Source organism: Anas platyrhynchos, chromosome 9 (assembly GCF_047663525.1).
Source record: "Anas platyrhynchos isolate ZD024472 breed Pekin duck chromosome 9, IASCAAS_PekinDuck_T2T, whole genome shotgun sequence".
NCBI classification, from domain to species: domain Eukaryota; kingdom Metazoa; phylum Chordata; class Aves; order Anseriformes; family Anatidae; genus Anas; species Anas platyrhynchos.
Genome location: NC_092595.1, coordinates 22,910,159 through 22,936,159, shown reverse-complemented (window position 1 = coordinate 22,936,159; position 26,001 = coordinate 22,910,159). Strand labels below are relative to the sequence as shown.

Below are 26,001 nucleotides of genomic sequence, written 5' to 3'. Positions count from 1 at the left end.
ACTCATTTACCACACAAAGTCTTTTTATTTTATTTTTATTTTTTAATTGTCGTAAAAGAAGCTCCATTTATTTATTTTCTTCACCTGTTACCCATACATCTCTTGGAAACACACAGTAGTTCCCATCCTCCTTTACAGCAGACTTAAGGTAGCGCAGCTCTCGCTTACAGTCGGTGGTGTAGAATTAATGAAAGTACCGAAAATGTGCACAGCAGGCCTTCCCTATTGTCTTTCACTAAAAGACAAAGGCATTCATGGTACAAAAAAGCACAGCAAAGCCAATGGAGGCATGTAATACAAGATGAACAAAGCTAAAAAAAATAAATAAATACAGGGAACAGCCAAATTTAGATGATACACAAGGAAGGAGGCATAGCAACCCACACAAAGCCAGCGCAAAAGCTATGTAATAGCAGATAGCGTGCCCTGCTTTACTTGTGGTAGTACATGAAATGTGTGAGTGCAGCCTTCCTCACCCAGGCCCTTACAGGCTACATCTGTGTCCAGCTCTTCTCGTGCCCAACAACCTGTCCTGGTGGTCATCTTCCAGAGGAAGAAATCTCAGCGGCTTGTGCCATCCAAACGTTTGTATCTTGGGCTCCCAGCTCATACACTCTCCCAGATAAATACTGTGCAAATCAGCAGTCAGTCATAAGCAAAGTCAGATACTGCACAGCTGCATGAAGGATTTGGATATGCATTTACCATCTTTGCAGTCTTCCAGGATGACGTCCCATTCACCACAGCAGAGAAGAGCAGGCGGGGGCTCCTCAGTCACTTTATGTCCCAGTGTGCTGCCACCCTAGTTCTGCCAGCTGCCATGTGGAAGGGGAGCGGTGCTGCCACACCAAACCGTACAGCTGGCAGCTGCACAGAGCTGCGGGGCACCTTCCCAGCCTGTGGGGCAGTGCTCCCTGCGGCTGCAGGATGAGCCAAGGACAGTGCTCAAAGGGGCCCCATGTCATCCACTTCTGCAGCTGCTGTGCATCATTATCTCTCACCAGTCTGTGTACTTGTAGAGCCCAGAAATGGTCCTGCAGAGTGGTCCCAGCTGTTCCAGGAAAGGTCCCCTCTGAAGCATCTTTTTGATGTCACTGCACTTTCTCCCATGCAGCAGCGCTGTTAGGAGGCTTCACACACACCCAGGAAAGGGGCTGTGGCTGCTACAGCATTGCACAGAAGTGGCAGCCACACATTGCCTGGCAACACCAACACACAGGTCCCCTTCAGCAGCACAGCACCATGCACCATCCTCCCTCAGAGTAGCCTGGCAGCTACCAAAATGGTGTGACTCAACCAGGGATGTTTGAACTGAGGACATGAGGACACCAGGCTAGCTTCTCATACCTATGTACTCACCACACACACCAAGAACAGTCAACACGCAGGGCCTGGTAGCACTGCAGCAGGCTGTATGGTGACCTCCTGCTCCTTTTTGAATTGTTCAGACCATCACAGCCACTTACTCCAATGCCTGCTAATTTAGATAACCCCTTAAATAAACTCTTAAAATAACAGTAAACAATGCTTTTTTTGTTTGTTTTATTAAATACACTACATTGGTATCTTGTACTCAATCTTTTGTTCACTCACAGACTGACTTGCTTAAAAATGTATTTTATAGAAAAACATCTGTAAAATTAAAGCTAAAATAAAAAATACATATTACACACCTCTGGACAGTCTGCATGTTAGCAAAGACCACCTTTTATTATTTGACCTGAACATGTGCTTAAACAAGGAACACACTCATGAAACAGGACACACTCCTTGAATATGGCACACCTCTGAAACTAGGCAGACTAAAGGAAAACTAGTGCAGTGATGTTTAATTGCATCTAACAACAGAACAATAAAAACTACTTTTTATTCTTTTTTTTTCCCCCCAAACCCATTCCATTTCTTCTCTTCCCACCACAAGAAAACATCCAGTAATTACTCCTGTAGGTCACTGTCCTTACATTGCATGAAGCAAACTTCATCTCAAAATCAGCTGATCCATATTTACATTGAAGCATGCAAAGGAGGATACTGCAAGTATCTGCAATGCAAATCTATTAAATACAGTATAACTGAACAACAAGGTGTCCCTTTAACACTGCAATTCTACAGCCTTTTTCTGTGGTGGTAGTTTCCAGTGTATGAATTATAAAACAGCATACAATTCAGAAACAGAAACAAAGAATTCTGCAAATTTTGTTTGTATTTTCAACTATTAAGTTTTCTGGGAGAGCTGTGTCTAGCGCCGAAACCAAAGCCAGCTATTGAGTAGCCAGAAAGCTACAGTAATTGAGTACATAATCATTTCCCGCTTAGCACGCTCTTTGTTTTCTTCTTCCAGAAGTTGTAGACGCCGATTAAGTTTGATTATCTAGAAATAAATAAAAGCTTTTAATACTTTAAAATTGCCAGACTTTCTAGAAGCTTCTGAATAAGCATCTTAGTATAATAGTGGGTTGGATTTTAAACAATTGACATCGTGACTTTATCTTCAACTGCTAGTGAGCAGACCTTTCTATTCCTGATAAGTCGGGGGTCAACGGAATTGGGCTTTCCAGATAGCGAGACCGATACAGATTTCTAAAGGCAGTCCAGCAGGGCTACAGAGAGGATTCCTCACCATACTTGTTACATGGCTGCCCTACCTCTGCAGCCATACCATTATATTACAAAAGACAACCTGCTTCTCCATTTTACCATTACAGATTTTTCTGAATATCAACGCCTATGCTTTACTTACCTGTCTTCTTAAGGAAGCAGCATCTACAACAGTCATGTCATCTGGTGTTCCCTCAAGCGTTGTATCCATGTTGGAAAGACCGTATCTATCAGGTTAAAGAGATTGCTTAGTCCATAGATTAGCAAGTACTGTATTTTATGAACATTCGAGTTGATATACTTTTTGCTGGTGATAGGCAGAAGAACTATAAAACTTCTTAGCTTTTACAGAGTTGTATAACTCAATTGGATCCTAAATGAATAAAGCACAAAGACATATGAAATGGGTACTTGACTGAACCTGAGTGTATCGTTCTCCACATTTAAATATTTTTTGAAGATTCTCCACATCAACAGACTTCATGCTGTCACTTGGTGTCTCAAAATACTACTTCTAGTTATTCAACTGAGTAGTGAATGCTGAAAATTGCCCAAGCTAAAATACTAAAATTGCAATGGATTTGAACCAACCAAATGAAGATTTGGCAAGAACTGGGTGTCTTATGCTCAGTACCTCTTCAAATATCCCACAAGAAAACCTATGGAGGTTAATGATCTCAGTCACAATAACCGTAGCATTTTAGGTGAGACAGAGAACCTTGCAAATGAAGAATTAGGTAGTCGGTGCTTGCTGAACTCAGCATACATCAGAAAGAAGGCTGCTCTCAGAACACCTCTCAATCTTCTTGATGCAGTGATTCAGAGAAAGCATTATTCTAACTTCATGGGCAAGTTATTTCAATACAGCACAATTATTAGTTGGGAGGGGGCAAAAAGTCTACATAAAGTATGTGATTTGATCATCCAAATACTACATCTTACCTAGATTTTTTTTTCCAACAACCAACAGATAAACTCCTGATGCCATACCTACCACTGAGTTTCTCTCTTCCTATCTTAAAGTCTGTTTCCAACATTAATTCTCCTTGACTTAACCTGCTTTCTCATGAGGACACATGAACACCTGCTGCAAACAGCTGAGGATATCGAACAAAATACATGTCAAAGCTACCAAATTGAAAACACAATACACCTAAAAGAGCGTTTACCATTTCATGACATAGTTATTGGTTAACTTTGACTAACATTTGAATACAAGCAGAGTTCCTTAAGCTCACGGAATGCACTTAAATTCAGATCCTATTTTTGTACCGCATGTTCTTCCATCATTTTTAGCAGGTATCTATAGCATGAATGAGCTAAGGGCATTATCTCTCCCCACACCCCATACACCATTTGTCAAAAGTTTTCCTGCCCCATTGTTCAGTAATATATTGCTTCTAAGAGTTGTTGTTTCTAAATGACAATTGCATTAGTCTGGACTTAGGAAACAATGAGATCATTGAGCAACACTGCATAAAGGAAATTAGTTTTTAATCTGTGGTTTTGGGGGGTTGAAGGTTAAACAGGTAAAAGGAAACACTTCTCTAGGTAAGATCAGGGTAAAAACAGGTTTTAGTAAAGAAATATTTGATTAAGCAACTGTCTGTCAAAGTCAAAACTGTTTCAAAAACATGGTATGAGACAAGGTTTTGGTAACTATGTTAGCCTTAATGAGTTTTTTTTTTTTCTATTTTTTAATATTCTAAAGACACTAAGCATTCATTTCAATATAGTTTGTGTTTACACTACTTATTGTTCTTTCAGTTTAGGCACTATTAAAAAGATTGAAACTTGTTATTTGCTTAGTTCTGTGAAGCTCATATTGCCATTAACAAGTTATTTTAAAATAAACTTAAGTTCTTGATAAAACAATACAAACATTCCTACTCAAAAAAAGGCCTAAAGCTCTGCACAAAAAAATCAAGTTTCATTTTCTACCATGATTTCAAAGCCGAAGAAGTTTCTGAGGATGGCCTTTCATAGCCTTTTTTTTTAAACAAACAACAACAAAAAAAAAACTTATAGAAGGTAAAAAAAAAAAAAGAAATAAATTAGAAGATCCCACCCACAGCATCTCTTGGGGAAAAAGAGAAGAGGCTCATAATTTCAACGGATAAGCATGTCACAAAAAATATTAAGTCACAGGACATCACTGCTGCTCTACCAATTTCCAAACAATTCCAAATATTAAATCAAGAGCATCACCAACAAGAAATCTCTTGGACCATGACAAAAACTGAATTCTCAAGTTAGAGCTCAAGAACCACCTCCAATATTTACTGAACTATAAGCATTATCTCCACTTTGATGAAAACAGAAGTATAGTGCAAAACGGACACAACAGATGTGGAAATCCCTTAATCCTGACCACGACATAACACATTAAATTTACATCTAATTCCACTGAAGTGATATCAATCTGAAAGAATGGCTGTAAAAACGTATCTAGCTACAACTAACAATCATAGGCATGTCTGAGAACACCTGAAAAAATAACATGGTTCAAGGCCAAATTTTCCAGCAATAAAATAATGAAACTCAACCACTACTAATTAGGAAATACCCAAAGTATCCTGCTAATGAAATTTAAAAGCCTCCAATTGCACATACATTTGAGTCTGAAATTCAGCAGCATGTTGTATCCACTATGTAAGTGAGGTCTTGCAAATAACTTGGATGGGTAAGGAACAAGGGCCTAAGATACCTCAAGAGATGAGGGGGGAGGATATGAATTAGCATCATTTATAAAACACAGGAACACTCAGAAATAGGGGAATGGAAATCTGAATTTTGAAATCTAAACTAGTGGGTCATGACTAACAAAAAAAACACTCTTTACCTGGTGTTGTCATGATGAGGGTTAGAGGAAGTGGTAGCAGCTGACCCACCACGTAACACTGGCCTACAGCAGGAGTTTGTAGATAGAAAGCACAAGACGGAAACAGGAAACGACAAACAGAGATAAGAGGTAAAACACAGAACAAAAGAACATCAAAATACTTCCACTTATATTGTATATTATTTCAACACAATATAATACCTGTATATTTTATTGTGAATTGCACTTTCATATTTTAATTAACACTAAGTGTATGCAGCTAGGATCTGTAGGTAAGTTCTTGATGGTACAGCTTCATTTATGGAAGATTGGAACAGAGGTTTGGGAGGAGGTTATCAATCTTGTAAAAGTAACGATGGAAGACATTTTAAAGAGTCTCCCCAAAAACACAAAATCCCAGGAAAAAAAAAAGTTATCTCCACATTTACAGAACAGAATAGCTCAGTTGATTGGGACCTACAGATTTTGAGTTCAACTGCCTGACCACTTCAGGCTGACCAGGAGTTAAGGCATGTTACTGAGGGCACTATTCAAATGCCTCAAACACTGGCAGGCCTAGGGCATCAGCCACCTCGCTAGGAAGCCTGTTCCAGTGTTTGGCCACGCTCAGCAACCGCCTCTAGTGCCCACCTGAACGTCCCCTGATACAGCTTTGTGCATTGATGTGTCCTGTCTGTGGTGACAGGGAGCAGAGACCCGCATGTCCCCCTCCTCAGGGGAAGGCAGAGAGCAGCAAGATGGCCTCTTGGCCTCCTTCTCTCAAACCCTGAAGAGCCTCTCCTCATAGCACAAGCCTTCCAGGCTTATAAAAGCTTTTTTAGCCATCTTCTCCTCTCTCTAAGAGAAGTTTTTTGTCTTTTCTTTATTCATCTATGCTAAATGTAATTCAGAAAACCTGGGCTAGTAGCATAAGGACCATTTATAAAGGAGTGGCAGATCGCTCCAGGAAAAAGCGACTAAAAGCTTCAAGTAGATGCTATGACTTCCCTGGAAGTACCGCTCTTTCAGATTTCCCTCCCTCCTTTTCTTTTTTTTTTTTTCTCTTCTTCAGCAGAGAATAAAAGGTTAGAGCTTTTTAAGTTGCTACAACTATATAAGCAGCAGCCTGTCAGGAAGCAGCTGCCATGTCCCAGAGCACAGGAACACCAGCAGTACCTTCCGACAAAGACAGCACTGTGCATTTCAGTGCCTCTTGTAAGGAGCCATTACTGTTCCACAGCTATGCTGGGTAACAAACAGAAAAAAGATTTCAGGCTTTTGAACGATTTCTCCCATTTTCCCAATGCCAACAGCAGGTATTTGAACTGTGCACTGAACCAACGTATGCTCCAGCCCCTAAAATGAAAGAATCTGTGGACGAAGGCTGTTCTGGGTTGGAGGCAGAGGCTTGGTGCTGAGATGGCTGGGAGAACACTGTGGCCTGACCTGAAAACGAGCAAACACTGTGCAAAAATACCACAACCACTTGTTCCACTTCAAGATTCAGGGTCGAGGAACCTTAGCAAACTCTGCTACCCTGTGCAAGACATACTGGGAGGAGGTCCTGCTCTAAAGAGCAAAGTGTTCCAGTTACAGAAGATGTATATACATCTGTAAAGTTAAAAACAAAGTCCCATTGCATACCATCATGTTTTCCTGTCTAGCACAGAAGCCAGCATGATATATTTCACAAAAAAAAAATCTCAATACACACAATAAATATTCTTACCCAAACAAATGAGGTCTTTCAAAAAAGTTATCAAAATTGGTATTTTTATTTTCTAATCAGAGAAATAACTCAGCTAGTTTGAAGTCCTGTCTGTCAGAGGCTGTAACTTAATACTTGGAGACAACACAAGGAATTCAGCAAAAAGCAGCTATGGAACAGGTCACAGAGTTTCTCAGTGACCATAGCTGCCTGTAACTGGCAGATAAGCCAACAGCAGCTTGTCAGCATTCAGCATGCATTTTCCATGCTATCTAACAAAGGACAGCAACATTTGAACTTTGTGTCATGAGAACAACAGATCTTAAATGTTCTCTCAGCTCTTGGCCTCTGTGGTAAACTTCAGGTTTCAGAGATGTTGTGGAACTAATCGATACTAACCAACCTACGCTGCCTTTACCAAAAAAAAAAAAAAAAAAAAAAAGCCACAGGTCTGGAGGTGGCCGAGTGCTGCAGCAAAGAACAAAACTAGGGTACTGTGGGTTCTGTCCAAATCGGAAACTTGATCTAAACTAAAGACAAGCCTTTAATTACACTTCCCAACACAGCCAGGCTTAGTTAAGCAGCTGCACATGGCTTCCTCCTTTTTTCTGCAGCTCACATTTTTATTTCTTTACAGGAGCACCCAAAAGGTTCATCAGAATATTCTCCTGCCTCACCCACCCTTCCTACTTGCTCAGTTCCAAATATCAACAAAAAGTTTACTACCTAGATAACAGTGACCTCTTAACTGAGATTGCCTTAGCCCAGAATCAGCAGCAAATTTTTAGGTAAATACAGTATGCACAACTATAATATAGTCAAACTATTAAATACATGACCCTCTGAAAAGGAATATATTAAAAACTTTGTTTTCTGGCTACTTCTGTCCACTCCAGCCTCAACATTACACATGATCAGAAGCAGCCTTAACCCATGTATACTCAGCACTTAACTATTTAACTGCAAATATAATTGCAGCCTAAAACATGAAGGGAATGAACAGTAATGCACTTTAATAACAGTGGGAAAACAGGCAATAACATAATGACCAAATTAATCTGGTCTGTCTTCCTCTGCTTAGAGCAGAGTATGTAGTGGAAATACCATGGAAATGATGCAATCGGAATTGGGTTTGGGAGGAAAACAAGAGGTGTGGATGATCTAGGTACCTGTGTCCAGCTTTCATCACTTGCGCACCTGAGACTGAGGCCAGCACGTTCTTTGTTCAGTAGGGGCAGCAGCTATGTTGACTGCTCACTGTACTTTTAAACTTCTCTGGAAATCTCAGAATGACCATAAGAACAGGCCCTAGGACTTTATGGATGTGATCCAGATGTGAACTGGGTAAGAAGCTCAGCTTCTAAAGTACAGAATGGATTTGGGCACAGAGCAATCAGTGCCTAGGTAAAACTGCTCTCCCTGCTTGCCTCAGCACTACAATTACCTATCAAAGCTGTAGGTTTGTGTTTCTCACGGGCTCCTTCACATTTGCAGACCATTTCATTTGCTTCTGAAATGCATTACTCTCATCCAAAGTCATGTGTAATAACTTCCATGGTCTTAACTCACATCTTATTTTACTTCTGCCACAAAAAACGTCATTAACACCCTCAATATAAAACACGATCTTGCAACACCTCAGGAAATGATTATGTGGGTGAAGATTAGCACTTAAGGAGGGCTGTGGTTTTTTAGGAAGGACTGTCCTGAAGAAAGGGTACAGTGATGAACTTTCATACTTCTTTCTTCTTAATACAAAGTTACTGGTCTAAGAGGTAAAGAGTAGTTCAGATAAAGTACAGATATTAAGACAACTTTATTCTCATATGATAATGTCTTTTTACCTGCATTTAAGACATTACTAAAATCCCTAAATACAGTTTTTATTTATTGCTTAAAGGACTGATCTATGTAAGATCAGTCTTTTAAAGACCAGTGTTTGGCCCTACAGTCATTTCATAGAAATTGAAATGGAAAGAGGGTTAGAACTGGGAAGCAAAACTGACCTATTGTCCTTGTCCAAGCTGAAGAAAATGCAAGAGTAAACAGCATAAACAGCAATCATTAGGTTGTTGCCCATTTGATTAACCTATCATGCCAGCAATGCCAACCAAACCAGGCATAATTCATCTGCAGCAGATGAACCAGCACCTACTGTTAGCAGTTTTAGTAGATGGAGAGCTAATTTTGAGAGTTTTTTGAAAAAAGCAAGCCATGAAACAAGTGAAAACTATGTCTAGTGAATAGCACAAGTCAGATCTTGCTCATTTTAATAAGTGATCTCTTCTAGTCATAAGCATAATATTTAAAATAGATAACATTTTCAGATAGAAAGCACATTATATAGAGCAAAAGAACAGAGTGCAGTTTCAAACAATTTAAAATAAAGAATATTTTGCAACCATGCAAGTGGATCATCCAAATTTCACATTCCTACGCCAGCTGTAGAATAAGTGGGTATCTAAACACCCAACCACGAAGAATACACTTTTACCCTATTGATTAGTTCATTATTTTGGCAACATTCATTCATAGGTGAATAGCACCAGTTTCCTGTTTCTTCTAAGAAGTTTAGTAAGTATAAATCAAAAATTACCCCAAACCAGGAAGAGTAATGCAGCTTTTGAAGTATTCAGAACCCTAGAATTTTTCTGGTAACTAAGGTAAGATGAAAAGATATGTATGAATATGTGTATCCAAGAAAATGTGGGCAAGAACACGCCCAATGGAAGCCAGGAATAAATCCCACCAGCTTCACTGCAGACTGGGAAAAGGGCTAGAATTTCACTTAATTTTAACAAGGACTTTTGGCACAACACACAGTGCTGTTATTCAACAACAGCTGAATTCCTCCTTATCTAGGAGCTTTAATTTTGTAAAAAGAGAAAAAAATATTCCATTTGATCTTTTAATATTGACAACTGAAAAAAAAAAAAACACAAAATTATCCAACTGTGGACATACCACAGTTTGCTCTTTCATAGAAATCAGTGGGGGTTAAGCACCCAACTCAAGTTCAAGGAGAACTAAGCATTTTTTTTTTTTTTGGTGCTATATAGATATATTATTTTTAATTTCTTCAAGTCCCAGTTAAGGGTATAAAGGTCAGCAAGACTGGAGTTCTACATAACGTCAATACTGAAATTTATATACTGTCGCGTCAGCAGGCATGGTGAGCTACAGGAGGTGCCAGTTTGGAAAGCGACTGCTAAAACTTCTCAATAAGATTGGTTTGATAGTTACACTTTCTTACCAAAAGAACTGGAAAACAAACCCTTTGACTTCACACTAAAAAAATATTAGGAATGCTGCTGGTATGTTAGCAACCAGAGGCAGACTGGGAATTGGAAAGAACTTCCTACCACAGGCCACACTGAAGGACTGCAGGAGGAATGAGCAGCTCCTTCCAACCCTCCTTCAAGTCCACCTCTCAGCAAGGACTACAGACCATGTGCAATTCTTTCCTGAATCTGTGTTAACATACTACTGAAATGAAAATTGCTTTTCATAAATTAACCTTGTTTTCACTCTTTATAAATGCTTCTGCAGTGATGAAAATGACATTCTCCCAATGCTCACAGCAAGGCTTGTTTTGGCTCATTACCTCTCAAAGTATCAGCTTACTCATTAGAACAAAGACAATTAATTAGAGGAGCAAGTATATATTGCCTTTTTGCTCACAATATTGGGTGAAGTGGTCACCATCAGTCACATATCAACAAGAGGTACTATTCACTAAACTGACAGTCTAACGTCTTCACACGTTATTACAAGCAGCATCTACAATGTCTTGCATAACATTCTACCTAGTTTCTGCACATTTCTTTTAACGATTTATGGCAACATCACCCCAATCTTATTGATTTGCACCATTACTCACCAACAGAAAAGCAGTAGGCAAGGCTAATAAACGTGCAGTTTTAGGATCAAGTATTAATTGCAGCAAACGCTGACAATCTGGCAACTGCAAAATCTCTTGCACTCACAAATTAGCATTTCCTATTTTGATTTTTATGTGGAAGGAAATCTTAATGTTATATTTGACTGAAACAGAAGCATTTTGAAATGTGAATTTTGGACAATTAAATTGCTTATGAATAGTGAAAGCAAAGGAAAGCAAAAGCAAATAATTTCATCTCATTGTTTTATGAACAGAAACCACACTTCACTAAAAAGAAGGAAAAAAAAAAGAAGCAGCAGAAGCTGGCAGAATCAGTGACAACCAATCACCTGCGATTTTCATCCAGCACATCCAAGACCTGCTGGTAAGCCCTACGAGTGGAAGACTGGATAAACGACAAAATGCCACGAGCAGAGTAAAGATTAGTTCCATCTTCAGGTAACATATTGGGAGGACAAACACGAGCCTGTTGCAGTGATGGTGTCACACTGTTCATACAAGCATAGTAAATGAAGAGAGAAATACTACAGTCAGATTTTTAATCAAAAAACTTTTCAGATAGTCCCCATTCCAAAATGTTTATCGCTTGTTTTCGGTTTACCCTTCTCCCGCCATTGTAAGCTGACATCCCCAAATCCAGTAGCACAGGGATTATGAGCTATGTTTATATCAGCAGTTTAAAACTGTTATACAGGATAGTTGTATGAAGTCCTTGCCCAGATAAGTCTGTACCTGTCAGAGTCCATAGTGAAGTCCTTATTGATATCAATGAGAAAAGTGTTTTTAAAAGCACAGGCATTTTAAAAAAATCCTACCCATAATCTCTCTCAAAACACAAGCTTTTTCAATAAGGAGAATCTCACACGGAATTCAACATTTCTTTTTCTTTGTGCTGTGAGTAAAGATAGAATTTTGATTTGCATGTGAACAAAGTTTAAAGGCAACTGCTAGAACTCAATAAAAAAGGGGCACAGAATTCATATCCCAGTGATAACAACTTACATGATCTGAGGTTTTGGCCATGATGCATAACAATACTTTAAAAAAATAAAAATACAAAGGATTGAAATACAAGCATGAGCATTTTGGTTTACAGGATTACACAAACCTAACAGAAAGAAATGAATTTTGATAAACTGCATTTCATGTGCTCGTTTTACCTGCCATTATCCACACTGTCCTTCACACATCAAGGTTTTTCTTAAATCAGGAGTTTTTAATTTAAAATGAGATACTTTAAGAGGAAGTCATATGTTAGCTTAATCATTAATATTAATATAAATGCAAGACAACGTGTGAGTTTGCTGTACCCTTTAAATCTTGGAATAGTTTTTATTCCAAGATTAGCATCTTTAATTCAACATAATCCCTTTAGCCTTGCCACTTGTACTTTGCCACAACAGTTTATAGAGTTATAATGCCAATCTTCCCACTCTTGTTGGCATTGTTATGAAATTAAGCATTACCAGCAGAGTACTTGGAAGTGGACTTGATATGTGGATAATTTCTAGATAGGTCATAGCTCTACAGATACTCTGTTTTGAATAGAGCTTCTTTGCAACTGGCTGGCACCACAATCTGAACTGAGTAAGAAAGAAAATTCAATGGAAAAGACAGATTCAAAACATGTTACACAGATGTCACTTCAACCACAAAAGAGTTAGAGCTATCTTAAGCTTCAAGAGACATGCAAAGACAGAAGTGGCTGGTGCTTGACTGATATTGGTCGTTATTAATCAGTTGAAACACAAATATCTTTTCTTGTTGCTGTTGAGTAAGCTTGACCAAAAGAAAGGAAAAGGAAAAGAGGAGAGTGAGAAATCAGTAAGCATCTACTTCACTTCTTTATGTATTTTATTTTTCCCTGTAAGAGCTGCAGATTATTTTTTTTTATATTTATAATGACCTACTTTGCCATCAATAGTAGTGGTCACAGCCACAAGTTTTACTCTTCAGTTGCATTGGAAATTCCAATATTCTCTAGAAAAATCTCCAGAAGCAGGAAAATTTTGTCACTAAAGAATTAATGCGACTTTCTATTCACGTATGGATTTGCTAGCTTGAGGAAAGAGCTGAAGGGTTGAGTTCATATTATGATTTTGTATTACAGTATTTTTTCTTATTCAGCCTAGTATTTGAGATGATGAACAACATCTTAAAAAATATTGCAAACTAAGATATTGTAGAATTCCTGTTGTCCAGAATGCTATTACTGTGAATAACCACAGCAATGGCATTCATAAAGTTCGTGTAGATATTGAAAAATAAACAAAAAACACCTACTAAACTAGAACTACACAAAATTCTCTACAAGAAAGTTACAGGTGGGAAACATTATTACAATAATCTCATAACTATAAGAATAATTCTATGAAGGGCTCAAACCTCAGGATTAGGGAAGGGGAGGGAAGGCCAAATTCTTCTTCTAAGTTTCTTTTTCAGGATTCAAAATTGTTCATCTGTAAGCATGTGGTAGTCCCTTGAACTACAGTGGAGACCACGGAGAAGCAATGTTATGAAGCAAATACCCGATATACAAATCAGCCAAGATAACGTAAGAATTCTCTAACACTTAACGTGACTACTTATCATTAGAGATTGTAGCTATCCTCCTCCTCTCTTTCATTGATAGCAAAATGATCTTAGTCTTCAATATAATTTTGTTCAAATGTTCTGAAAAGAATTCTTATTTGCAGCTACAGCCAGTTATTGTCTCAACGCTTTCTGGCTGAAGAAAAATAATAGAATTTGGAACTAAAACAAACACCTTAGAGTTATAGAAGTTACTATGGAGGAGCTCAGTAACATTCTATGACATGCAGAGTTTCTAGCTTCACAGGAATCTCCCCAAAGCCTTCTCAAAATATTTGAGGTATATGTAGGGCTTATTTCAGAATTTCTCAAACTATTAAATCCAACTCTCTAGGGAGAAAGAGAGTTTTCCCTTTCTCTAGGGGAACGGCAGGAGAAGAGAAAAAATTACCTGTTCTCCCTTTTTCAATGCAGTCTTGGTGCTTTGTTGACTTCTGATTCAAAGGAGAATCTTTACATCCAACATCAGCTAACAATGACCAACTAAAAGCTTAGTTTCTCCAGCTAATCATAAACAGCCAAAGAGCAAAGAATCAGACTAATTTTTTTTTTTTTTTAATAAATCAGTTGTTAATTGAAGCTCTCCCTTTCCTTCTAATGCCATTTACTTTTTCCTGTGTTTCTTACACAAGGAAATGATTTGGCAAAGTTTGAGGAAGCCTGCAACAAAATTAGAAACCACACATTCAGTGTAGTAAAGCCTGTTTCACATTTTATATTCCAAATTAATCTTAGTCAGAAAATTAGTATTGCAGAGAACTACACAATTAAACACACTCTTCATTTTCTTATATCAGGTAACATGTAGGCTTACGTGCAATCCTTAGTCGAAAGAGGTGACTGGAACCGTGGCATTTTATTTCTTGGGACAGTATCTGATCTGTGACACCTTGAATAATAATTGTAATCTCTTAAGTAAGCATCCTTTATAAATAGAGGGAATAAAATGTAGAGAGACATTATTATTGCTACACACATAGGTAGTTATTGTGCAAGCAGGTTCCTACTTGTTAGTCTCTTTTTTTTTAAAAAAAAAGCATTTGAGAATTACTATCTCTAACTCCCAACAAATTCTTGGAAGAGTCTCTGCATGCAAATGGATGACAATAGGCAAAAAAAAAAAAAACAAAAAAAAACAGAAAAACCTATCTGTACCATGTGGAGAACACAATGATAAGTAGCCCAGCCAACTTCTTGGCTTCAGTCTGACAAGCTAATATAAAACATTTTGTCACTTTTAAGGCCAGACACTGGAATTTCACAGAGTACATCTGAACATTTTGTCTGAGGACAGCAACGTCCTAGATTAAAACTGGAGTATTATACTCCTATTCGGATAAAGGTTCTAAGTGACAGTACTCCATATGCCTTCTCAATGGGATCCTCACCACAGCATCTTCATAGCCTATCATGTCTATCAGAAATTTGAATCAAGGAGGTAAGAAAAACAAGCAACATTTTTTTGTTTTTAATAGAAATTAAATATTTGAAGTAATTTGAAATTGGCTGTAAGATGTGGACTGTTCTTCCTATGAAGCTGTAAATCAGACTCAAACATTGGAATAAAGAGATAATCTTTCTCAAATTAGATCACCAAAATATTCATTATTGTAGAAATAAACTACCTGGACATGACATGAACTTACAAGTCAAGCTAGTTTTGATGATGCAGCATTGTACCGCCAGGACAATTAGAACAAAGCTAATGCTTTCAGCCAACAGCACTCGAAATAAGAACTGCAGGAGCAGCTGGTTCCTTGCACATTTGTAAAACAGTGAAAAAAACATTTCTCAGGGATGTGACAGAAATTTTGAAGTGATATGAATGAGACATAATAGTTACACACTTCAGTTTTCTGCAGTGCAAACAATACATTTGTAGTGTAATTTCTTTACTTCAGTGGTCTGATTTATCAACAAGTGAATTCATCTTAGAATAAATGCATCATATTTACCAGGAACCTCTAGAAGAAATAGCAGTCTACAAACTAAGTGAAAATCAATACCATCTGATGTAGCATAATTTGTACCAACCAGGTTGGTTTGCTTGTATTTCTTATTTGAACCACTCAGTAGCACTTCCATGCCAGCAGCTTCTCCAAGCAGCTACTACAGCTAAAACTGAATGCTACATTATTAGTTTTGTTTCTAGAGTCACCACCACTATTTTATTTCCATTAAGCTTGCTTTTTTTTTTTAAATCTCAAATTTACAATATATGCCTTCTGGACCTACATTGTGAAGAACCACTAGTCAAGAAATACCTTTCCCACCAAGTACAAAAGACTTGTATGGCTCACACAAATGCAGGAAAACCAAGTTTCACCTCGAGCATTGTAGTTTCATAATAAGCATTCACAGAATGTTCTCCTGAGGATTAACCAGGTTCACAGGTATGTTCTCCATCCAGAGATTGACTCAACCCAGGTGAGCCAGAAATGTCAGACTCAGCATCACTGAGAACACCACAGCATGTTCAAAGTGATTTCCTTTTCTGGATCACACTGCATCAAAAGAAGCAATGATGACAGAAAAAGAAGCAATTGCTAGGAATCAGTGATTTCAGAGCAGATGATCTAAGCAGGAGGCACAGCATAACTTCTGTCATAAGAAAACAAGTGCCTGAGAGGATGAGAGACAAATGAAGTTCTACAAATATAAGTTATCTGCAGGCTGGCAAGTGTGGAATTTCTTCACCACAGTGAAGAAATACAGATTCTTCCACATTGTCAGTAGAGAGCACAGATACGGAAGGCTTGATATTAGTTGTTATTATTCATACAAACAAATAGAAGAGATTCTGGATCAATCTCAAGTTTATATAATTTTCCTAAAAGAATGGAAATGCTTTCAGGACTTGTACTTGACAGATATTATGCAGGCACAAGTATGAGCATTGAGAGAGGGAAAACTCATCTCCGGATGTGTCAGGATTTCCTAGCTGTTGTATATGATAAACTGAGTCATGCCAAGTAGAAGTTACTTACTTCATTGATCACATCATTTTTATATTTACAGAATTCCAGGTTTGTATTGCCTTGCTAAGCCTCTTTGAAGGACTGCTAATAGATTAAGCAATTGTGACAGCAAATAGCATTTAGACAGTTTGAAACCAGCAATTCCACATACAGCAAAGCACACAGGTGAGCTTTGCAGGTTTAGAGAACTTTTGGATTTGAGAAACCCAGATGTGAGAAATCTCAGAGTGACTGGGTACAGCCATTCAGAGCTGATCCTGCCAGCTTTTCAGATCACAGCCCAGGACCTTCAGAAGAGTAAAAAAAACAAAGCAAGAATAAAAGTGACTTCAAGAAACTGCAACAATTCATACACCATCTGTTTTTCCTTCAAGAGCAACACATCACAGCTCACAGAATTTATCAAAGACTGAAAAAGCAGAGCTGGTAACAAAGTGCTAAACCTTTTCACAAACAGCTTCCACCACACGAAGACCTGCCTGCATTGTGTGCAGACTATCACATAGGCATTCCTGCAGAGTAATTACAGGCACATCCAGCCCAACATATTTTAACCGGATGACCGATATCAAAGTGAAATCGGGCACTTAGTAGGCTGCTATAATATCTGCAGACTGAGATGATCAAGGAGCTTATGGACATGGATTTCATTTTGCCAGTTCAGTGAACGTATATAATTCAGTAGACTTGAGCACCTAGATATGTGCAATACTCTTGTATCAACTAAAAGCCTGATTAAGTAGGGGAAGAAAGATATGCAACAATATTTCCATGAAGATCTGGAGGAAGAAAAAGAAAGTTATAACCTCTGAAATAGGCATTAGAGTACATTTCACCAGTTTCAGACAAAATAACTCACAGGTAAATAGATATATGTACATTTAGTACTTCCTAGTAACGCTGCTGTAAATAGAAGAAAACAGGCACTTCTAGGACATAATTCACCTGATCTGTTTTACGCTAAAAATAAATAGATCCTAAGTAGGTCTTGCACTTACTTCCCTCAATGTACTGCAAATTAAATTTCAGGTGATTTAATAATACTGTGTTACACAGCCTACATTTGTCTAGTGTTGATGACTCCCATTGTGTGGTCTCACTTCTTATATCCTTTCAACAAGGGAAAAGGTACTCTTTATGGTAGCTGTATTAGGAATTGTTCTGACCAATACATGAAGTTTAAGTGTTAAGTTGTGAAAACAATTACTGGCAAGTGGAAGAATGCCATCACTCAGAACACAGTGATTAGTCAAATGACTATCATGTCTAATCAGAATATACAGACATGTATGTCTTCAGAAAGCACCATAAGAACTGTTACCACTGATGGTATCAGAAGATGAAGCTTCCGACTTTAAGTGCTACTTGCCATTTTGGTATTAAAAGATTACGATATGAATTCACAGATTCCAATGCATTAAGTATATAGACACCAAAGAAAATTGACTTTTTCTAATATTTATGAGAAATACCAGAGACACCCATATTCCTTTGCCTATGAATTAAAACCATTATGTAATACCAGTTGGAAAAGGAAACACTTTACTGCACAAAGAACTCAATTTCTTTGAGCAGATAACCTGAAAATTCAGGAAAAAAAACAACCCTATACCACTTCAACTCAAGAAAAAACACCTCCTAAAGTAACAATTCAGAGTAACTGGTGAAACAGTGGTGAGCCCAGAAACACTCTCACCCATACACTCTAGGAAGACACTTCCCAAATACCTTACTGAATGAAATGCAAAGAAATTAAGAAAAATGCTAGCATACTACCGTTAAAAATTAAGTTTGCTACTACATTTAAAATGTTAGGAAAACAAATACACAGAGATAAGGCATAAAAGAAATACGTAACAAAGCTGTAGTGCAGCCCAGCACCCCATTGCTCTACTCACAGGGAATCATTTCGGGCCAGCTGGCCGTTCTGCCGAGTGGCATTTTCGCTCATGGAGCGTTCTCTTTTCAGCCTTCCCACTGAACGAACCTGTGTACGAGCGGAGGAAGATGGACATAAAAGACAGGGAATTCCAGCAGAGACTTAATAACTTAACACTGGAAGATTAGCACTGGAGATTTAAGTTAGATCTGTTCTCAGATACAAAGCCATATTTTCATGGGTTCCCAGAGATTAGAAGACATCAGATGAGAGGATCTGATGCAGGTACATGTAAAACCAACTTCCAAACTTGTTGCCATCCTTTATATATGGATTTGAATTCGTAAGAAAGCAATCTGTTACACTTAATATTACTTCATTTCACCAGAGGCAAACACTTTTCTACTTTGTTTTCCAAGTAGACAGAATATGCAACTTCTTAAATATTTCTCAGTTATTCAGATGTCAATTACATGTCATCCACCTGGATGCCAATACCATACAATTCTTTGAAGTACTTTTTCAGTTTAAACAAAACTCACTAGTTCTATGTGTTGCAATATCATATATCAATGAATAACAAAGATTAATAATACATGTCAAGACAATGTGTGTGTTTTCTGATAACCTGCAAATTAAACTCACAGCTTTCTCTTTAATCGAAAGGGTTATTTCGTTAAAAGTACTTTGAGCAGTTCTAATTATGACTTCATTTTATAAGTGCTGTGTAAGCTTACTGAGACTGCCAACCCCTAGTCATCTGTCAGTGAAATACGGAACTTAAAAGGCACAGTTTAGAACAACTGCAGTGCTTATAGAAATATGTATTTTCCCAGCTTCTGTTTGTACCAGATACGTCTGCACTACTATGGAGAAATCACTGGTTCTTTCACTTTGCTTTAGAAAAAAAGTTTCTCAACCAGGGAAAGAGCAAAATAAGTACTAGCCTCTTCATTCTGAGGTGTCTGCTGTGGAGGTTTTTCTAGGTCCAAAAAATCTAGTGGTCGATCACTAAGAGAAATAACACGGGGAGGAGTTTTCAATGCCAGTGGTTTGAATGGAGTAGACTGAAGAAGGTCAAGGTCTGGTGGTCTGGAAAGTGGAATGTCTTCACTGTTACCTGCAAGAACATCAGTTGTCAATAGAAAGATTTCTGTGGCCTAAGGGCTGATTTTCTCAGAATATGCCAAATAATGAGGAATATTTTTTTTAAAAGATCCTTGTTTGTTAAATACCACGTTTAAAGCTTTCTTAGCTAGCACATTAACTGACACTTATTTGAGCAGTATGCCTGAGAAATCCTGAGCAACATCAACTGTTATTGAAGTGAGGGCACTTTTAATCTCTAGACATAGACCTATTAAAGCATATTTGTATACAAATACAACTAACTGGTGATTTGAACATTTCCTTCTTTCAAAGCATAAAATACACACTTCACACATTTAGCAAATTGTAAGGCCTTCAGCAGCTTCAGGTCTCTCGCTGTAAAGCCCACAGCCATAAATACTGGAGAACTCTTGAGAGAGTGCACGCCATACAAACAGGACCTTAACATGATGGGCGTTCCAATTATAATAAAAAAACATTTTGAATAAGAAGTGTCTAATATATAGTACATGCCCCAAACTTCTAACAGGAATTTTTAGCTTATTAATTAAAAAAAGCAGGTATAAATCAATAACCATTAAATCTTCTTGCCCATAATCCAGAAATAGTTTAGTAAGATGAAAAGTCAGCAATTCAATTTCCTGTTCCTAATTCCTTCATTAATTATCTCTGCTACATTACACCAAAATTATTCATGAAGCATTTTCAGGGATTGAGATACTCATTGATTTAAGAAGTAACAACTGTCTGAAAACTGGAAAAGCATCACACATCTTTTTCTTTATAAAAATGTATAGAGACACATGACCTGTAAGAAATTTGGGGAATTAATTTAAATGTTTGCTTATTTTTCTTATATTGAGGTGCAGCCATACCTGCCACTACAATCCGCTCTGGAACCTGCATCGTTACACTGGCATTTGGGAATCCTTCTGGGACGTCCTTCTCAAGGTCAGCATTTGGAGGAGCCACTTTGAGTTTTTCTGGGACCCTCATGCGCTGGCTGATTCCCTCAGTGTACTCCATTTCGTACTGAAGGCGATTAATCTCTGCCATCTCGGCAGCTGGCGATGGGAACGCAGCCCCACTCATTCTGACAAAAGAAAACCAGAAGCTCTAACAGCAGTACATGAAACCAACAGAGAGCAACTAAAGGAATCTCTCTGCTGTGATTCCTGGGCATGTGTTAAAAGATCCCAAGTAGACTTCTTTAGAGAAACAAACTACACAATAAAACATGTAGAAACTTCAGTCCCAAGGGGCTAAGCACAGAGGGCAACGAGCTGAGAACAAAGCAGTGCTGCATGTAGCACCCAAAGCTGCACGAGGGTCCTCAACTGGAGTTGTACACCACATGCAGAACTCCTCCTGGGACACGTTTGTTTGCTTTTCTAAATCGCTATTCCTGCACTGGCTGGCAGAAGGAGAAAAAACATTGGTAAGATCTTCGGGATTGTTAAGAAATGAAAACATCAGTCTGTATTTGCACAGATCCAGCGTACCGGTATTTGAGAAAGTGGATAAAGCCTCACAAAACCACACATTGAAAGAGGGGAAGAAAAGAGACCTAGGCCTCTGCTATCACTCATCCAGATCTCAGTCTTACAAGGACACGTTTTCTTATCAACAACCTGTTGAGTTGGCTTGAAGACTAAGCATGTTCATAACCTGCTACCAATTACACGCAATCATGTAAACAATTCCCTTCTGAATTTTCTGTAAATGAAAATCTTACAAGGGTTTACCAATACTTTTATTTACGCAAACATTTTCTTCGAAAGCAAAGGGATTTCATAGGAAGCAGCAAAGGAATTTCCTAGAAACTGGGCTGTGATGGTTATTGACAGGGCAATTGCTGGAGAACTGTATTGAAGACACAGACAGAGATAACTTTTCTCTTGTTTTAAAGGTGTGCGGGGTATTCAGCTTAAGACTGGGAGGAAAATAAATCCTAGAGCTACACTTGAGGGGCTGGAAAGGGGCCACTGATGGAAACTAAAGGCTAGAAAGAAGATTCACATGGCTGAGAAAATTTTTTCTTTGAGGCAGTGGTTAGCAGACCTTGTCGATGGCCCATAGCCACTCAGATTATGGTGATGGCTTCGGTTAAGACGATGAAAATCTGGAGCTGCAGTTAGAGCGAGACTGGGAAGTGGCTCCAACAGAAGCTGAGCTGCAAGAAAGACTCAGATGTGAGAAGCTTTTAATCCAGTCAGTGGCAGGGGGGCCCTGTCCATAGCTCAGCCTGAGATAAGTTATTTTTACTGTTAGGGTTAAGAGAATTATGTATTTTTACATATATATGTACACATACAAGGTGCAAACACAGTTACCATGGGAAACCCACCCAAAGGAAACAAAACTTGCTGTACCAAGAAATCTTTTGCTGGTACTGCTTCAAGTAGCTCCCTAAATGAAGCAATTGATTCTGGCAAAAGAGCATTTTTTTGCCACTATAATTGCAACTGCATTCTTGTACTATTTTGGGCAGCAAGGCCACGTCTGTTGCTGTGCACACGCTCTAACAAGCCGAGCACACAGAACTTGGCCAACAAAACAGCGGGACCCACCCAAGGAAATTCAGCCCCTGCGACCCTATTTTTTGGTATCAGTGTTAAGGTTGCAATCATGACACACAAGCACAGATTTTGCTTCTTTTTCAACATGGGTAGTGTGCTTCCTACGGAACCAAACCAAGCCAGCTACGCTTAGTCCCATCAACCTTCCTGGGCACAGAACGAACAGAACATCTCCAATTGTTTATAGTTTCATGGGTGTTTGTCGTGTGTAGTTATAATTAAGACTAATGCTTGGCCACATCACACAGAAATGGTACCTTCCCTATTTATCAATCAAACCTCAAGTTAATAGTAATCTGCAGACAACAGAAATAAGCACACAGAAGGATGTGGTCACCGTCAGACTGTATTAAATGCACAAATTCAATATATTAAAAGCGTAATCCCTTTGGCAATCCATCCTGGGACCCTTGGTGCTGTTCTCAAGACTCCCAATCACCACGGATCAAACAAAACAATCTCACTCATCTGAAAGCCTGACTCACGCCAGCACGCTAAGAACTGGGGCTCACAGAGGTCTCCATTCCACATAAACTTAAAAAAAACACACCACCACAAAAACACAAAGAAAATACCTGAAATCATGCACTGATTTAATCCATCTGTATTAACTCTTACTGTTTGTGTGTACCAAACGACAGGAATTTGAACAACCCTTTTGACTAGCAATAAACAGTTCAAAATACACCCGGCCTTTGTAGTAGCTCAGGAGGTGCACGAGCAGCTCTGTCACTTCACAGCTCTTAGATTTGAGATTTTTTTTCTTGTTGTTTCTGCCCTTTGGTCTTGCAAACTATGTTTATCTCTCCTGTGAGCTGTCAGCCCCATCAGCCAGTGACTTGAAAAAAGACCACAGCCTTCAGCAATTCTGCTTCCCAAAATATGCTTGCCCTTTCCAACGAGGGTCTGCGATCAATAAAGCACTTCCAGACCAACAGTAGTGTAAAAAAAAAAAAAAAAAAAAAAAAAAAAAAAAGGTATTAAGGATCATAATATCAGTATCGGTAACGAATGTCAAGACCTTAAAGTCCCCAGGCTGTGTGCTGGCAGCAGCATACGAGGCAGTTACCGCTCCAGAGACTTGCTAAAGGTCCCTGCCAGCGTGTTTGCTGTGTGACTGCAACTCCCACACAGCCCTAACGCGGGCTCTCAAGCATCACCACAGCTTCCCTTACGTTGGGCATCGCCTCGGTGCGTCAGTCAGCACGGCAGCTGCCTTCCAGCTGCAGGGTAAAACACACACACACCGACAGCAGCCGAGAATCGTCCCATGAAGGGTTTATGAATAAAACATTGCTGCTCAGGCTCGGCTGCACCCGCTGCTTGCCAAGGGCTGAGTAACAGCAGCTCCGGGGCTCCCCGCTCCTGCCTCTGAAAATCGTTTTCCTTCTGCCCCATCGATCTCACCTCCCAGCCCTCCCGGCAAGGGAAGGGCAAAGCAACCGGCACCGAGGCTGCTGCGAGAAGAAGCTGCGGACACCCGAGCGGGGCTGGGTAATAAGAATGTGACTGTTTAGAGGGAGCAGGAGCAGAAGGCAGGCGGCTTGGCGGGACAGCGGCAGTACCGCGTCCTGAAGGGAGGCTGCGGGGCTGGGCCGGTGCTCTCGGAACGCAGCGGCCCTGAGGGGCGAGCCCAGGGCAGCGCCTGGGAGCGAGGAGGGGGGCGCGGGGCCGGCACGGGAACAGGGGCCGGGGCAGCGCCTCACGGGCCCTGCCCCGTTCTCCCCGCACCCCCCCGTGCCCCCGGGGCTGGCAGGAGCCGGGGAGGCCCTGTCGGGGCCGGGCGGGGCCGCACTCACCCACAGGCGGCCGGGCCGGGCCGGGGCCGGGGCCGGTCCCGCGGCGCGGCGTCAGGCGTCGCTCAGCCCGGCGGCACGGAGGACGCGAAGCCCGGCGGGACTGACCCCATCGGGCCGCCGTAAGGGCTGCGGGGCCGGGCACCGCGCGTCACGTGGGTAAAAGAGGGCGGAAGCGCTTCCCGCCGAGGCCTCACGCGCGGGACACGGCGGTGGCGGCCATTTTGAGTGAGGGCAGCGGAGGCCCCGAGGGGAGCTGGGCCCGCGCGGCGCCTGCGGCGTTGTTAATTACGGCTAATTAACGTGCTGCCGGCGTGTGAGGCGCTCTAATTAGCGCCTAGTTAGGTGCTCGGTGCTGGAACGTGTGGCTCAGAGCGCGGTGAGGCTGGAGGAGGCAGCAGGCGCCTCCCAGGCTCCAGCCCCGCAGCGCCGCGCCCGGGTTCCACCCCCACACAGAAAGATGAAGTGAAGAGCGCTGTCGTGCAAAGCAGATTCATTTATTTATTTATTGTTAAATGGGATTAAATAATAATAATAAAAAAACCTCTGCTTTTCGTTATATTTTGACTAACGGTCACAATTATAGCGTAGAGGTCACCATGTGCCGCCGTGCCAGAAGAGCTGAAGCGCCCATCAATCCGTGGCCTTCCAAGGCCAGCGACATGAAATGTGATCTCTTTTTAGATAAAAATAAAAGTGGAATGACACTGGAAGTTACATGTTATTTGTCTCCGGATACGTGGTTTAACACCTATCCTTAAAACACAAATCATTGGCCTGAGCTGGTGTTAACAGAAAATCTACGTTGGTCCTTGCTTTTACCACTTCTCCCGGTCTTCATACGATTTACAGATTATCAATATAGATTTTGTCTTATAAAAAAAGGAAATAAAAATAAAAAGCCTTGAAGCACACTTGAAAAGCAGTCCTGCAGCTGTGACCCTGCCTGTCATCCTGCTGGAGGGCTCAGGCAAGGCCCAGGGTCTTGGGCTGGGGTGAGGGCCCTACCAAGGCCTTCATTGTCCTAGCTTTCCCCTGATGTCCTCACAACCCCTTATCCCATACTGTTGTCAACATCAACCTGCTACCCATGTTCTGTGCTTCTTGAGTATGAGTCCATTAGAAAATAAGACTAGAACAGGCTCCCTGGGGACATCGTCATGGCACCAAGCCCATTGGAGTTTAAGAAGCGATTGGACTGTGCACTTAGTCACAGGGTCTGAATTTTGGATAGACCTGTGTGGAGCCAGAAGTTGGACTCGATGATCCTTATGGGCCCCTTCCAACTCAGGATATTCTAGGATTCTATGAACGTGAGCAGTAGTAGAACATGGCTCAGATGTTCCAGATCAAAACCACTGTGACCAGCCCATCACCATACCCCTTGCAGAAATATGCCTAAGAGGAAAGGTTGGGCACGCAGCAAGACAGCTGCATATCTACACTAAAATGCTAGATGTCTAATAGCTACACTGAAGTGCTAGACGTCTATGGTAGTCTACACAGGATAGAGAGAGGTGGTCTTCCTAGGACAAAAGCCATGTCTTTCATTCAGATGACACTAATATACTTAATATTATGCATAGGTATAGGAAAAGATCATTAGCACTGAGAAATTATAAAACAAAGAAACAAAAAAACCCACCAAAACAAGTGAAATAGTTCTTTTGCGTAGTCAAAATATTTTTATTTGGTTGTATTTAGCAGAAGGTTTCTTTTCCTCCTTTTTCTTTTTTTTTTTTTTTCTATTGTTTTCTCATTATTTCTGATTTCTTATGCTTCCATTCTTTCAGTACAATATATTAACACTTTGCACCTCTTCAGCACTTTCCAGTTAAGGCTCTCAATTTATTTACAGACACAAGTTAAGTAATTCTCACAACAATCATTAACAATAGAGAAATAAAATGATCTGCACCTGCAGTGAGAAATAAAGATAAACTTTTTTTCAAGTTTTTCTTTGATTTTCAGTTTCCAGCTTGTATTATGCTGGGCTCGATATTTGTCCCTGCAGTTTGGAGTGTTTCATGTTTTGGAAA

The 26,001-nt window shown here is 39.9% G+C and overlaps 1 protein-coding gene across 9 annotated transcripts; it reads right to left on the bottom strand.

Annotated features, from left to right (window-relative positions):
- Window positions 1-1,525: 1,525 nt before the first annotated feature.
- Window positions 1,526-24,377, bottom strand: MFF (mitochondrial fission factor). Of its 9 annotated transcripts, none has more exons than XM_072042377.1 (9): window positions 23,966-24,377; window positions 20,463-20,680; window positions 19,425-19,597; window positions 18,497-18,585; window positions 14,435-14,509; window positions 11,358-11,516; window positions 5,441-5,503; window positions 2,741-2,825; window positions 1,526-2,371 (listed from the first exon to the last, which is right to left on the bottom strand). In XM_072042377.1, exons 2-9 carry the CDS (start codon window positions 20,677-20,679, stop codon window positions 2,240-2,242), a joined length of 993 nt encoding a protein of 330 aa, XP_071898478.1. In that variant the 5' UTR covers window position 20,680; window positions 23,966-24,377; the 3' UTR covers window positions 1,526-2,239. The 9 variants fall into 9 exon arrangements, with proteins under 9 accessions (XP_071898478.1, XP_071898479.1, XP_071898480.1 ...); XM_072042378.1 differs by lacking the exon at window positions 23,966-24,377 and adding an exon at window positions 23,574-23,838; XM_072042379.1 differs by lacking the exon at window positions 5,441-5,503.
- Window positions 24,378-26,001: the final 1,624 nt, after the last annotated feature.